Source organism: Hippichthys cyanospilos, chromosome 3 (genome assembly GCF_059441005.1).
Source record: "Hippichthys cyanospilos isolate Australia breed blue-spotted pipefish chromosome 3, RoL_Hcya_1.0, whole genome shotgun sequence".
Taxonomy (NCBI): Eukaryota; Metazoa; Chordata; class Actinopteri; order Syngnathiformes; family Syngnathidae; genus Hippichthys; species Hippichthys cyanospilos.
Genome location: NC_142371.1, coordinates 10960693 through 10976758, shown reverse-complemented (window position 1 = coordinate 10976758; position 16066 = coordinate 10960693). Strand labels below are relative to the sequence as shown.

At 37.2% G+C, this 16066-nt stretch overlaps 1 protein-coding gene across 2 annotated transcripts; it reads right to left on the bottom strand.

The window, feature by feature from the left end:
• Positions 1–415: 415 nt before the first annotated feature.
• ube3d (ubiquitin protein ligase E3D) lies at positions 416–15871 on the bottom strand. 2 transcript variants are annotated; one of them, XM_088410687.1, is made up of 11 exons: positions 15617–15871; positions 13668–13879; positions 13277–13364; positions 11551–11773; positions 10459–10531; positions 10300–10378; positions 9751–9859; positions 8204–8352; positions 3931–4069; positions 1784–1913; positions 416–738 (listed from the first exon to the last, which is right to left on the bottom strand). In XM_088410687.1, the coding sequence occupies exons 1-10, from the start codon at positions 15724–15726 to the stop codon at positions 1815–1817; spliced, it is 1281 nt and encodes a 426-aa protein (XP_088266813.1). In that variant the 5' UTR covers positions 15727–15871; the 3' UTR covers positions 416–738; positions 1784–1814. The 2 variants fall into 2 exon arrangements, with proteins under 2 accessions (XP_088266813.1, XP_088266814.1); XM_088410688.1 differs by lacking the exon at positions 1784–1913.
• Between the last annotated feature and the right edge of the window lie 195 nt (positions 15872–16066).

Below are 16066 nucleotides of genomic sequence, written 5' to 3'. Positions count from 1 at the left end.
ACCCACACTTTAGCTTGATACACTGATAGTGTCCTACCTCGAATGATATCGAAAACGCTGTGTGAAAGTTGCATAAGCAAAGCTGCGATAATTTACAGTGGTAACTCAAGCCAACAAACCAGTACGTGAACGTGAGAACGTCATTGGCTAAGGTAGCCAAAGAGTATCAGTCACATCGAGAGCATGCTCTGGCTTGCTGGTTGAATGATTGCCTTGAGTGAACTAAGTATTTAACAACTTTCCTACAAAAAAACAAAACAAAAAAAAACGTTGCGTCCTGAGGACGCATGGGCGGACGCAGGGATGCCGGCAAAATGGAGCACTGGGAGAGGATTGGCTGCTATGCACTCTCTGAAGTGTCCTTAAAATAAGCTGCATCAAGTAAGTAGATGAACAGAAAGCTCCTTAAAGCTGATTCTTTGAACACAATTTTTTTTTAATTTGTTTTGGTGATATATAAGAAAAATACAACTCAATTCAGAAGATTACAGAACAAATACAAGACAGTTAAAATAGGATACAGTACATACTGTAATTCTAACACCAAATTCTACAGTCATAGTGGTAATTTAATTCTGTGGTTTTAATGGCTTCCAAGTACACAGAAATCACATCTAGAACAAAGAGAGTGTCACTCAGCTACATCAATAATAGCTGTGAGTTCACCAACCGAGGAACATAATCAGGTCTCAAAATTACAGCAACTCTTCTGAGTAGTCACAATCGTAAATACGCCACCTGAGAACAACAGACAGTTGGTCAAGTTCTGAACATACACACACACACACGCAAACATGTATTTTTAGCATTTTAGAAAACTCCTCTGAACTTTTAATTTCAAAAAGGCACAGAGGCACTGGTGTGCTATGAACTGCTAGCAATACTTTATCAGCAATAATTGTCTTCGAATAGGTGGCAGTGATTTCACAAGTTCAAAAGCACACATTTAGCTAAACAAAGCACAAAACTCAAATCAACTAAGCCTGATCCTGCCTCACTTCCTCCATCTGCTATTTCTGGGCGTCTGCCCGCTGCAGACAATGGTCCTGTTCTACCGAAGGTTCCACACTGTGATGATGGATGAGGGCATTTACCTCACTCAAGGACCTTTCTTCTCTGACCTTGTGCCAGTGCTTGCGTGCCACTCAGGTGCATCAAATGTAATTTGAAGTGTAATTACACACCCGCGGCACCAGGTGGTGAAGTGGCGCTCTCATTGCCAAAGTCTGTGCTAGAGTTAAATTTTTTAACATACTATCAAAAACATTATTATTTTTTTTAATCACATTAATACTGAATGTCCCAATTTTCCTATAGCCGCTTATGCTCGCTAGCTTGCAGGAGCCTATCCCAGCTAAGACTACTGTCTCTCGCTGTTTCTTTACATCAGCATCAATGTTTCCGTCGGTCAAAAATGTTTCTAGTTTTACTTGGGATTGACATTTTTCTTTCAGGCACGTTGATGCACTATGGTAAGTTATTTTCTTCTATTTCAGACTCACTTGTGACCTGTATAAACCCGGGAAAAAGTAAAGTTAAAATTAGTTGATTTATATATTTTTTTTTTGTTTGGTAAAATATATATATATATATATATATATATATATATATATATATATATATATATATATATATATATATATATATATATATATATATATATATATATTAAATGGAGTCAGTAGCAGCTTTTTATTGACACTTTCTATTCCACAATGGCCTGGCCTGGCCTCCATTGCTTGTCCAGGCACTGATCATTTGGGGCCAAAGTAGCACTACACACCTGCAGTTTGCCAGGGCTCCATCAACAGATTTCATGAGTGGCGCTTCTTAGCCATTGTTTTTTGGAGCAGCTTCACACTTGGCTGGGGGCCACCCGGTGAGAGGGGCTTACTCGATATCCAGTCAATCTCCTTGGAATATCCAAAAGGAAATCAAACGGTGTATTTTGCTGATTTAGATTTTTAAAACATTTAATTAATCATGCATATGCGACGTTTCATTCATGTTCATCCACAGCATCAGGTATGATATCAAATAAATATAGAATGAAGTGAACAAAATTGCAAATCTGTTTTGTAAAAGACACAAAATATATATTTTTTTCCATGTCTCATGCAGACAATTTTTATAAGTTTTAATGAGGAATAAAGTCAGATGATTAAAAAGGATTTTATTGTTTGCCCTTGATAAATGTTATCTGCTCAGTTTGTTCTTACAGTATGTTTCTGAGTCAATATAGTACTACTTATGGGGGTTGTTTTCATGGGAATTTAGAAAAACCTTGTGAGAAATAATTTACAACAACAAAAAACAAAACATCCCCAAAATGGGTATAGCTATCTTCAACTGTTGACCTTGCCATGTCAAATGTTTTGGTCCAATAAAATTTCATTTCATCTTGATTGTAGGGGCGTATGAGGGCAAAACTACATTGCTACTCAACATTTTATTGTAAAAAATATCCATTTCTAATACACTTTTTGAGTAACCTACATGCCATCACTGTGGGTGTGAGAAGTTGGAGATTAATGAGCCGGGGGAAAAGTGACACCAAGCCAAAGTACTTTACACCCCATTACACTGGAGGGTCCAGGAACGGCGATGCAGTTCACAGAAAACAATAGAAAGTCAAAAATGCATACCAGGCGGGTTGTGTTGCTGCGTTTGATCCACTAAAGGAAACTAAAATGGGTCAAACTTGTGACTCAAACTTGATAGTCATATCAAAAACGGACTTGTTTTGTAATCCGAATAGTCAAACGGTCTATCATTTCCTTATAGTATTTAACAACAGGGTGTAAGAAACACTGTCTCGTCTCTGCATTTATTGTATCATGTTACTGTATCTCTGGATAACAGTCTCAGTTCTTCCAAAAAGCCATTTGGCTGCATGCTTGTCTCTGTGACACTATGGGCACCACTGTGTTTTCCTCACCATTTCAAACAAGATCTCAGATACTCTTAAACTAATTCTCGTAACTCTAGATGGTTGGGTGATCAAATTACCTTCCTGTCCTCTGCTGTCAACTTCCCAACAGGCCTCCACAATCAGGAAGTGTTTGAGTGTATCATTTCATCTCACTCCTTACTAGCACTGCAACCATTTCCAGCAACCAGACAGATACTATGTCCCATCCACCTTGTGTTTGTAGCCTTCTCAATTTCAAAATGTTCTTAATCACCTCGGTCATCATGCAACCGTAAACATCATTGCTGCTAAACATTAAGGATAATCGATCGACGACAGTATGGGAGAAGAAAAGGTGTCCTGCTCTAACATCACATTCACTTAGCCTCATGGCTATACCTTTTAAGAGGAATATGATCATTTAATTGTGAAGAACAGTTCCTGCATAATAAACGTGCTACCTTTTTTTTTTTTTTTTTTTTTTGCTGATAGAATAGCAATGGTACAGCTCCAATTTTGTAAGCATGAACTTGAGAACAATGGTACTAATTACCACGGTTGGTGTGTTTAAAAAAGCTTGAGTAAGGATGTCCACTTAGCCATTTCTTTTTTAATCAAATAATTTTCCGTGGCAACCCAGGCTTAGTGTAGAAATTGACACAAAATATGGCAAACACATTGCATTTTGACCCACTGAAAACCTCAAAGACTTGCGAACCACCGAATTGTAAAATCATTAGAATATTGGATTAAAAAACAAAACAAAACCCCACTTCCATGTTCAGCTTAGTAATGGCCAAAAGGCCACAAACCTAGCGTAATTGGGAGAAAAAAGTAATCTGTTTCAGCCAAAATAGTTAATGCTGCGTTGCGCTAATGAACAAGGGATGAAGATGTTTACTATCATTACCCAGACTCGGTGATATCATTTTCGGCAGATTAAATTAATAGTGATGCAAAGAGGATCCAGCATGCAATTCTTAAATGCAATCTTGTGCCCCTTTACGGTTATGTCTCACCTTATAGGCTCTCATGTGACGCATTGAAGCAGGAAGGGTGGCATTACTCTCTTCTATCACTTGCAGTAGCTCCTCACACACCTTCAGAGGAAGCACCACAGAGTGTCCTGTGGCATTGACCTCCCAGCTGGTGGCGATGCTAAAACGTAGAAAGTGCAAGTGATTTGTGGTGACTGCCGGAACCATGTTCAGTACAACCAGGAAGCTCAAAATAGCTGCAATAAAGCTCATGACGAAGCATTCTCACTGCAGTTTTAATAGAGCCATTTTTTACTACAAACTGTGCAGACTTACAAGGGAGACATTCAAGCAGATAGATGACTACCTTGTGTGTTGCATCGGTACAACGCTCGTGCAGTGTGTATGAAGAGTGAATGAACAAGGAACAACTGATATTATATCATGTGGTGATGCACTATGAAAGCTCTGTGTGTGTTTATTTGAAAAGTGTTTATAAGTCATGCTCGTCCATTAAAATCATTTGTACAATTGCCACGAGGAGCATTTTGGTTTTTTTTGTTGACATGAATCACCGTGTAAGAATATTAACATTATGATTAAAACATAGAAAAGGTGGACTAGGTAAGTTTGTCGAAATATTGGAAACAACCTAACTTTTTCATTCTGACTTAACTGCTCTCAGCTGCGGGGGAGAGAAGAGTGGATTAAAAAAAAAAAAAAAAAAACTAGTGCTGAGTCAGTTGAAAAATAATAAGGGTTGAAGACTCTTCCAGTGGGGTGCTGATAAACAGAACATGAAGAACCACATGCAGAGCATCCACCTACACCATCCTCATGCATCACAGCAAGGAAGGCGAAGGCAGTTGTCATAACAAATTGAATAAGGGCATTCTACTTGACAATTTAAGGCACATGTGTCAAACTCAAAGAACGGGGCCTGATCCAGCCAGCCTCATCATTTTAGATGGCCTGCGAAATGTTGACTTAACTTCAAGGTTCTGACTAAAATACCAAATTTGCAAGCTGTCTTAACTTTTAAAAATCGGTTGGAGGACAAGCATGTTTCAATTTCTTTTTTGAACATATTTTACCGGCCTCTGATTTCAAAACTAAGTAAATGTGTGACAAATACTCTTAAAATGTAATTTTACAGTCAATAGAAACTAAAAATGTGGCCCACAATAAAAATGACTTCCAAAAATGACTTAAGGCATTTGATGGCTCTATTTGTGTAATAATGTAACATTATACCTGGGCATGGAACCATAACATAAAATAATATTCAAATATTAACTCCTTTATGTCATCATCAAAGAAGAGATCATGCTACTGTTCGTCGTTTCCAAAAGATTGACTGAAATGCAAGTTTTGTGTTTATTGTAGATGTTTCACCCAAAAACTTGGGTGTGGATTGTTGTCTCTATGAATTGTGTGAGTGAATAATATTGTCCAGGGATTACACCACCTTGGTGATGATGATGGAAGAGCGTACATAAATTGTGAAAATCCCTTGGTACACCTACTGTACAAATAATAAGTGAGTTGTGTATGACAGGTATGTGGTCCATTGTGGGTAACAAACTTTTCTTTTTGGCTACCAAATCACGTTAAAATAACAGCAAGCAACGAAGAATGCTGTTTTCCATTTCAACTGCTAGAAACTTGATGTTTTTTAATTTAATTTTCAACATGTATATCCTGTACTTTGACACAGCAGTTAAGCTTTGTTAAGTGGTTAATGACACTTAGCTGGATGTGTGCATTGACAGGGACAGAAGAGTGACACCAGGAAGTGGGGAGGAAACAGGTAGGACCTTTCTTTAATGGGTCGCATGTTCAAAATGACCACCTGCGGCGCGTCTTGTGTGACCCAGATCATATTTGAAGCAACCACTGTGCTTGCCCTGATGCATGGGGATATTTAGTGCTAAAAGAACATAGAATAAAAATGTCTTTATAGCTCAGTGGTTTAATGGAATATGTTGCATTACTGACTTGCTGAGAAATGTAATGTTTTCATAAATAGCTGTTTTTTCAATTCATAACTCACCGCTGGCAAAAACACAAATAGCCCGAAAAAAATATTGTTCTTGCCATATGATGCATGAAATGATCTGAAGCGGCGTAACACTCAGCAAATCAATCACCAATTTAACATTATTTAAATGTGGAAACATTTCCTGATTGAAAAAAAAAAGATGAGAAAACGATATCTGTAGTCAGGCTGAGCTCATGTTTTTTCTTTGTTAGTTTTGCTGTACGCTAAGTAGTTCACCTTATTTTGTCTATGTTTCAAGATATTGACAAAGTTAAGTTTTAATCTATCTTTTACATTTGGCTGGACCTATCTTTTTTGTCGGGACGTAAATATCAGTTGTATTACTCTTTCTATATTTTTTGGTGAACTTGCTGGAGCTGTGAAATGGTGCTTTTTCCATTAACATTCAAGCTATAAATTTCATTTGAGAGGTGAAACATGGCGAAAAGCGCACCTGTCATTTGTCACTCAAAGTGTACCTGTGGTGTACAGAAGGAAAAATATGCATGGCTTATGTAAAAAAAAAAAAAAAAAAAAATACACTGCATTCAAAAATGTTTTGTTTATTTCGATTTTGAAGGAAAGATATCAAAATTAATTGATAAATAGAAGATCAAATATATCAATAACTACACTTGAACATATGATTCAATTATTTAAAATATTTATATTTTCTTTATTTTGCTGGTGTATTAAAACTAGCTGAAAAGAGCTCGGCAACTAGGTCAGATCGGGCCTAAAAAATCCAGCCCGACCCGACCCAGGCCCGACCAATTAACTTGATTTGCAGGCGCAAGCCCGAAGCAAACCAGAAATTTCAGACTTTATTTGTGAGGACTCGGGAGGAGGAGATTTATGATAACAAATTAAAGCCTTTTGTAACGAAATCTAAGTTTAACAAGCCTGTATAAACCTTTACATCTTTTATATTTCTGTCTGCAGAGGTTACATTAACCAACAATTTTCCATCATTGATGGATTTTTTTTAATAGTTGACAGGGAAAATTTTAAGGACGTACGTCATAGGTGCGCACTTGCTTAATTACGTGGAGAAATACTGCAGCCCACTAGGCTTTAAATAAAATAATGCAAATCAAATAAATGGGAAACGATATATTAAGATTATTAAGAGGCCGGCGTTCACGTGCATAGAGCATGCTCTGGCTTTGCGGCTCGTATAGTAGTTAAATAGCAATTACCTAACAGCGCCTTCTCTGTTTTATCCAAATTATTTATTTTATAACAAGTATTCCTAAGTTTAGTATCCACATTCCACACATCATTTTAGTATACATTTTTATAAACTTATATTTATTAAAAAAAAGTCAGCGAGATAGAAGCCCGGCCCGACCCGAACGTAATGAATGACATTTTAGGCCCGACGCGGCCCGAAATTCGAGTCGGGTCGGGCTTGGGCTTAAAATCTTACCTCTATCGGCAATATGGGCACGACCCAGGCGGAATGTGTACTTGCCAGGAGGGGGCAGAATTTGTGATGAATCAAAGTAGGTTTTGCAATTTTCCAGTGTCAATACTGACGAAAGGTCGTTCAATCCATCAATATTGATTCTGGAGAATTGTGGCACTTACTCAGATTTGTCATAATGTTACCAAAAAAATGATGCCTAGTGAATGGGAAATGAATGGAGGGAGACAGGTTATGTCCTGTTTCTGCCCTCACGTGGAAAGAATGACTGTTGTCTCCACAAATAATTTCCTCAACCTGTTTTTGGCTTGCTGTAATGCAACTAGTGAAAAAAACAACAACAACAACCAAAAAACATGCGGCTGACATTTTATTGATAAAGCATTTGTATTTTTCCTACTCGGCCCCACAATCAAACTTTGAGGCTTAAGCCTTTTAAATGATGTCTGCAAGTTTTAAGGTGTACAGCTCGGCATATACCTGCATTCAAAATGACAATGCACACTTGTTTGTATGGTAGCCAAATATTTTTAACTTGATTTTGATGCAACGGCAGATGTATTGCACAACTGCCATAGTGTAAAATTAGCATAGCATATACAGTTTTTTTAATCTGTCCTTTGATTGCTAGACGGTTCTTGCATCTTCTTGCCTTTGTAGAAAATGGGAGGAAAAAACCTGTTCATATTTTCTTGCGCACAAGCTTGGTAAACAAAATCTATCAAAGAAGTCTTTTATCCTTTGCTTTGAGTTATTGCAGGTGACGATAAAGCAGATGCAGTGAAAAGATGAAAGATGAAGGCAAGACAGAAAGAAAACTGAAGGAGAAATGCACACGTTGTACTTACTCTTGCTGCTGGATCCCCATATGCGAACAGGCTATATAGAGGAGTTTGAGGGCTCTTGCAGCCCTCAGTGATGGAATGTGATGAGTGTGGGTGCTCGTAGACCACTCAGGGACTGATGCTATGATGGAATCACTGTTCAGCAGCCAGATCTGAAAGCGAAGGACAGGTCACTTCACATCGAGGATGTGCAAAGGATTCTCTAGGTTTACTATACATTTGACTGTTCAATCAGCTCATTAGAGCGATGGGACATAATGACTTCCTAGGAATGTAGTACAAATGTGACAATTTACAAATAGTTCATTAGTTAAATAGAAATCAGGTCATTTAGATTTTTTTTCTCAAATATTCTGTAATTGTCCTCCTTACAGAAACTAAAAAGCCTTGTTCTCATTTAGTTTGGATTGTGTTCATTCTGGCTTGTATTTGTTTGAAAAAATACAACATTTTTTATAACTATAAATCACGCCAGGATATAGTGATTTTTATTGTGGTTTGATGAGAACTATAAAAATATACCGTTCTGACAAGCCTATTTCTCTGTGATCCATCATACTTGCAGATCACATGAATCAAGGCAATCAAAGACAAATCTGCACAGGAGGATGGTTCTCAATTTGGGTATGGGAAGGCACTCTAGGGCACTGGTGTCAAACTCAAGGCCGGACTAGATCCGGCTCGCCACATCATTTAACGTGGCCTGCAAAATGCTATTTTGTCTTCAGTTTCTGACTAAAATACCAAACTTGCAAGATGTCTTCAACTTTTGAAATTAGAGGGGGAAAAATCAAAACAAACAAACAAAAAAAACACACGCAATTATTAGTTAAGTGGGTGACGAACTAACTTAAGTCGCAGATATTTCGGCCCTCTGATAGAAACTGTAACTACAATGTGGCCCACAATAAAAATTAGTTTGACGCCCCTGCTCTAGGGAGTGTGTAAAATTTTAAAATATATTTAAAAAGTATCATGCAGTAATCGGTATAAAATATAAATGATGTCAATATTTTAATATTCAGCAGACTTTTCAGTTTTCATTATCCTAAAAGCCCAGTGTCCCTATACCAGACCTAATCTGTCATTTATTTAAAACCAACTTCATTATATATTTTTGAGATCAGGAGGACACTATATTATGATATCAACATGGATAGACTGATGTTTTTATATGCACAAATGTTTATTTATAAATAACTCTTGTAACCCTACAGCAGGGGTGTCCAAACCCGGTCCTTGAGGGCCGGTATGCTGCTTGTTTTATAGCTTTCGTTCCCTGACAAGCTCAGCAGAAGCCTGAAAAGGATCCTGAATCAGGTATTTTGGGGGAAGAAACCAGGAAAACATGCGGGACAGTGGCCCTGGAGAACCGGGTTTGGACACCCCTGCCCTATAGTATTCTTAACTGCCATTAGCCTTGTCCCATGATGACCATTTAAAAAGAAACCGTTTTCATAGTATACTGTAGTACAAAATACAGAAAATATATACTCGTACTGTTAATCTAGTTTTACTCAAGGTGTTGTGTTTATCCATCATCTACGTACCAGCAAGAAAGCTTTTCCACTCTGTGTTTGGACAGAAAAATGGAACGAGCTTATAGAGTTGGAAAGCTCCGCAAGCCTCGCTGCTATGGTCATCTCCAGGAAGCGCAATCTGCCCCAAACAAAGTATATTATATTGAATTTCAGAAATATTTCTAACTTTAACATCAAAGCATTTGCAGGTTAACTGTCATGAATCAATATGTAAAAAAAAAAAAAAAAAAAAAACTGCATACAAATTTTCACAGGTAAATAAGCTTTGTTGCACATTATATTAATAATATTTTAAACTCTGTTATAATAGTTTTAGATTCAACAAAATTCAGAAATGTGTAACGTGTTGGAAAAAGTAAGAAATACAAAATGGCCTTGAATTTATGTCAAGGTAAGAATTTGATTTAATAGGGAAAGTAAACCAGATAATGGGGTGCTATTCCTTAGATATGTGCAACATTATATATTCACCTGCCTTCATTGCATATAAATAAAATTACAACTATGTATTTACTCTAGCATTTCTGAGGGATTATGTTGACCACTTATTGGACCTACCTGCTGAAGAAACAATCTGGTTTTCTGTCTCCTACACTGGATTCCACCACCACCTGTGTGATGTACAGTTTCAGGGTTTCTACAAAACACAAAAAGAATACCTCTTAAAAACCTGGGAATTGTAGTTTATTAATAACTAGTTAGTCGGAGAAAGCATACCGGGTGTTGGGGATTCTCCCAAAACTGAGGAACAGCTCATGCAGGACACAAGTGCTAGTCTGCGGCACGATTTCTGTTCAGGATGGAAGAACATACCAATAACATAAAAAGCATTAAAAAAAATTATATATATATATATATATATATATATATATATATATATATATATATATATATATATATAATATATATATATATATGTGTGTGTTAAGACATTCACTCTCCAAACACAGAGAGAGACAGCATTATTACTTGTGCATTGAGTTCAGGAGTTTAATATCACTGATGCAATTTTGTCTGGGGGAAATGTGCAGGTGTGGGAGAGTGTAAAACAGCATTTTAAAAAGGTCCATTGAACCTGTAATTTCAAATATTCAGGGCAGCTTCATCTCTTCCTTCTGTCTTTTCACGACACTTTTAACTGTAGGATGGCTGTGGGCTTTTTTTGTTTAACTTATTCATCTGATAATGAATCTGTCTCAAAAGAGCACTGTCAACATCAATGTCAGCATAACTAATGGTTCTTTTCTCCTCCTCATCACCAAAAGCTATACGCACACTGCAGATATGATGAAATGAACTGTATTTTTTTTTTTTTTTGTGGGGGAGATACTTTGGTGTGTGGACACTCAATGATATGGCTTGGCAAACAAAATCCACAGCTCTGAAATGTACTTGAAATTTCACATTTCATTTACACCTTAAATTTCAAGTTGTGGTAATGAATCTTATTTTCTTATTTCTCATTTCTTGATCCTACAGGTATGCAAAGTATATTGCAAAAGAAATCCAAATCCAAGAAATCCAAAGAACTCCAAGTAATGGGTGCTATGCTGCACAAATGAACTCATTTTTACTGCCCTACCTGATGCCGCGTTAAGGATTTTGCAAGTTTTGAATTGGCCTGGCACACGGCACATGTGGTCTCGAATAAAGTTAATGACATATGTGTAACAATCCAAAACTTTGCCACAAAAACTGAGCATTGCACAATTACAGTACATTCCGTCACTGCAGCATAAAATTCTGCTGCTCTAACAACTTTGATTTCTCACTAACTCAGATATCCATTTTCTGCTGAAAGACACTCACTTTTGGATCTTGACTATCCTGTGAGTCAGCCGGGATCACTTCCCGGAAAAGGGTCTGCTCACAGCTGTCATCCCTTGTAAGGAGAAAGAAGGTGTCGCCCAGTAAACAATCTTCCGTTCTAGGAAGCATTTTTTTGTTGGCGAAAGGATCTGGATGGCAGCACCAATCGTCCACAATGGCGTTCCAGTTGCCATTTGGGAGAGGAAGCACTCGTTTGAACAATCTGAGGGTAAAGAATTATTACCTAAAATGTATTTCAAAGAACAGGAGATATTTGTCAAATACTGTTAGATGCTTAACAAATATGGACAACTATACTTTGGAACATAGCTTAATTTTGGAAAGAGTGCACCGACTGCCCTCCTTCCTTAAAAAAGAAAGAAAAAGAAACACTTCATTTATCCATCAATTATTACCATACACAGTACGCACGGAAATACGTAATTGTTGAAACACACTGTTAATGGGAAAAAAAACAAAAAAAAAAACTTATAGTGGTCTCTGAAATAACTCAAACCAGATAAAAAAGTAATGCCAAATTAAAATAATCTATGTTCTCTTTTTTTCTCATGACTTTAAATATTAATAATTTTGCAAAGTATTTGTTAAATGTAGGGCGCTATTTGATAACAAAATTCAGAGGTAGGCACCGACAAACTGTTCGTCAGTCCATTACTGACGGACACGCATTTTGCCAACTGACCAATGAATGTCGGGAACTCGTTATTTAAGCTACAGAATAAGCATGTCGGAAAGTGTGTTTTTCATTTCTCGTTGTAATCGTCGGGATAGACATTCCTTCAGATGTCCGTAGGTCTGCCTCAACACGAAACCGGGTGTTAAACTGTGACCTTTTTCATCAATCTGAAAAATGCAGACATCACTCAGATGGTGGGGTTCAGAATCACCCACTCATTTAAAATCTATGACTATAGCAGCTACAAGCAATACTGCAATAGTATTCAGCAGAAAAAGACTGACATTTGAATACATATAGTTGAGGCTGTAAATTTATGTCTGATCTTTGAGTAACAATGAAGAAAAATCTCCAGTAGTTGAGTAGAAATCTCAAGAATTGGATGATAAGACTCCAAATTACAAACGGCCCCACTTTCTGTACGAATAGTAATTTACCTCCATTTTACAGTGTATGTAAAACAAGTACCGATTAGTTAATGGAGCGTTAGAACGACAGTCATCATCAGCCTTATTACGGCAGAGCATTAATTGCACTGTATGTCTCAATGACACGCAACTGAAAACAATCCCCAGGATTTCTATGTACGCTCGACATCCACTTGCCCTTGTTGAGTGTGGGAAAAAAAAAAAAAAAACAAGTGTTTGGCAACTTTTATTAGGTCACTGCTGAGAAACATACCCAGAGGCTAAAGGTCTCCATAATGCAGGCACTGTAATTTCCAGCATATCACACTGCTGACCAGAGAAAGCTAGAGGCTGAAGGCAATAAGACCAATCCCACTAAACAACCTTAGGGTGAAAAGCACAATTGTTTTTAAATAGGTAGTACAGACCTTCAGGTCATGGTGACTCTACATCAACTGACAACTTTAGCTCAAGCTCCACCCATCTATTATTTCTGTGGCCAGCTATCACAGCCACAGCTGGGTGACACTATCAACAAAACCCCACTGTTTTTAATTACGTGGGGCAGTAGCGATAAGAACATAATTCCAGTCCCACTCATCTTTGTCTATCTTTTTCTCACCTATCCTCGAGCAGCCTGGTCATACAGCTCTGACAGTAGAAACAATAAGTCTCTTGAGCCCGCAGTGTCCTTACTATGTCTGAGGACTCTAAAGTGAAACATAAAAGAAAGAGATATGAGGGTAACCTTCAGGAAAGAGCAGAAACAGTTAAATTACAAAGGTGAGGAAAGCTGCAAAAAATCAATTTGTTTTGACATAGGTTAGCTCTATATTTAGGGACAAATAGAAAATCCAAAAAGCTGCTGACATGTGTAATACAGAACTATGAATAGAGCACGACAATCTTTGAAACTCATAAAATTCTGTCATTAGTCAATCTGATGTCATTTGTCTCAAAAGTTATATAAATGGTGCTAAATAGACTGTTACCATTAGTTAACACAGAAATACCTTCAGTCTTGGTTTGTGAAACACTTATTCGCAGCCTGAAATGGAGCTCCTGTACACAGGATTCTCCCTCTGGTGTCAGAATGCAGGATTCATCCACGTAGGAAACTCCCGGTGGCAAATTTAAGGTCACCTCGCCTGTAGGAGTCCGGATGTGAAGAGAAGAATCTCGTTTGGTCACAACTGCTTCAGCAGGGTTTCCAGCAACATCTTTCCTAGAGAACAGGCAGGAAAGATTGTGAACATCTGCAAAAGCAAAACAGACTTCATAATGAAATTAGTTATGATTATGGAACGATTATCTTCACTGCATCCGTCATCTCAAAGACCCACATGAGCACTTCAGTGAATACTTATGCTGGGATAAATACATTAACTCTTAAATTTCAATTCAATTTCAAATTACAGTTTTAACATCCCTTAATACCATAGATTGGAAAACTGGAATATTAACCTCTTCCATTTGTAACCCAAAAAATGTCACACATTGGTGCATTTTTCTTATGGGAATTAATGTTTGTCATCTTGGTCTTAAATTAGTATAACTGATGATTAACTCATACAAACCTGTTTCTCTTCATCAAGAGAACATGTAGCTGCAGAACGTGTATTAAAACTCACACACAATAAAGATGACAGACTCCTTTATTTGCACATTGGTCAAGTACTCAAAAGGCATTGTGACAGTATTAAGTAAAATCTGCTTCACAAATGTTAAACCTGGAAATTAATAAGAGATGGATGACATCAATAAATTCACACTCTGAAACAGTAAAATATTTGCTGAGGATGAAGATAACTGAACTCAACCAAAAGACAGAATTACATTGTCATTAATTACAGTTATTATTATTGAATTACAAATACATTGTATGTTTCAGAATTGCAGTAAATTTCAATAAACTTTATCAACCCCATCTAGTGTTAATATTTGTGTACTGCTTCTCATCACTCCGCTCTAAGGTCTAATTTTAAAAGAGGCAGTTGCTTTTACATCACTATTTCAAGAGGATGATGCAAAATCAGGGCTGCCAAATTTATTTTACTGTGGGCCACATTGTAGTTATACTGACTGTCAGGGGGCTGAAATGACCGAGAAGTCAAATAAATATTAAGTGTGTTCCTCGCAAACTAAGTTTTGAGACCAGAGGTCGGTAAAAACGGTTCAAAAAAGAGTTTAAGAACAGAAAAATGTTGTTTTTGTTCCCAAATTTTCAAAAGTTTGGAAGGAAGGAAGGAAGGAAGGAAGGAAGGAAGGAAGGAGAGAAAAAGGAAGGAATGTGAAGGAAGGAAGGAAGGAATAGAGGAAGTATTATGAAGGAGTGAAGGAAGGGGAAGAAAGGAAGGTGGAAGAAGGAAAGAGGGAAAGGAGAACAATTGAAGAAAGAAAGAAAGAAAGAAAGAAAGAAAGAAAGAAAGAAAGAAAGAAAGAAAGAAAGAAAGAAAGAAAGAAAGAAAGAAAGAAAGAAAGAAAGGTAAATGGACTTTCACTTATATAGCGCTTTTCTACATTGGTTACTCAAAGCGCATTACACTATAGTCATTTACCTACTGATGACGCAGCATCAGGAGCAACTGGGGTTTCAGTGTCTTGCTCAAGGACACTTCGACATGGTCTTGACGGTTGGGGAATCGAAACCTCAGCCTCTCAGCTGGGAGACGACCACTCTACCACATGGTATAACATGGTAGAAATCCTCACAATACACGATCTTTGACATGACACATCTTTTGTCATTTACGTATTTGTTGTAATTAAACGATTTCCAATTAGACCGGGAACAAGAAGGCGTTGTACTTTTCAAATAATAACTAAGCATAGTTTTAAAACGAACATTGACAAACAAAATGATTCTATGTCACAGGGCTGCCTTCGGTCTGCAGTTTGTGTGTAATGGAAATTTGTACAAAGAATAACTACCCCAATTCACTTAGAACTAACAAGCACTTACCCGATAATTAGAAGTCCACTTTGAAGCCTTTTTCTTAATTCGAGAAACAATGCAGCTCCACGTGTTTCAGCTGGCTTCTTTAAGTCGGCCATAGAAACTGCAGACTGCATAAAAACAATAGCTACAACTTGCAAAAAAATCTTAAATTAACAAAAATCTTACAACAACAAAGACATATCTACAGACAATTACGAGGCATAGAAACATATAAACATATAAAGTGATCTGCTTATTCTGCAGCACTGCGCAGCTTGCCCAAACATAACAAAGTTATGATTTGCCACGTGAATGAGAGCATCCGTTTACAATTTCAAAGTAATATACAAACGTGTGTGACTCTATCTAATCATCCAAAAGTAAAAGTGAATGCAATTTAAGTTTTATGGACCTTTAAATATATGTTAATGTAATAGCAAAGTAGAATTAAAATTGAAATATTGTGACAAAACG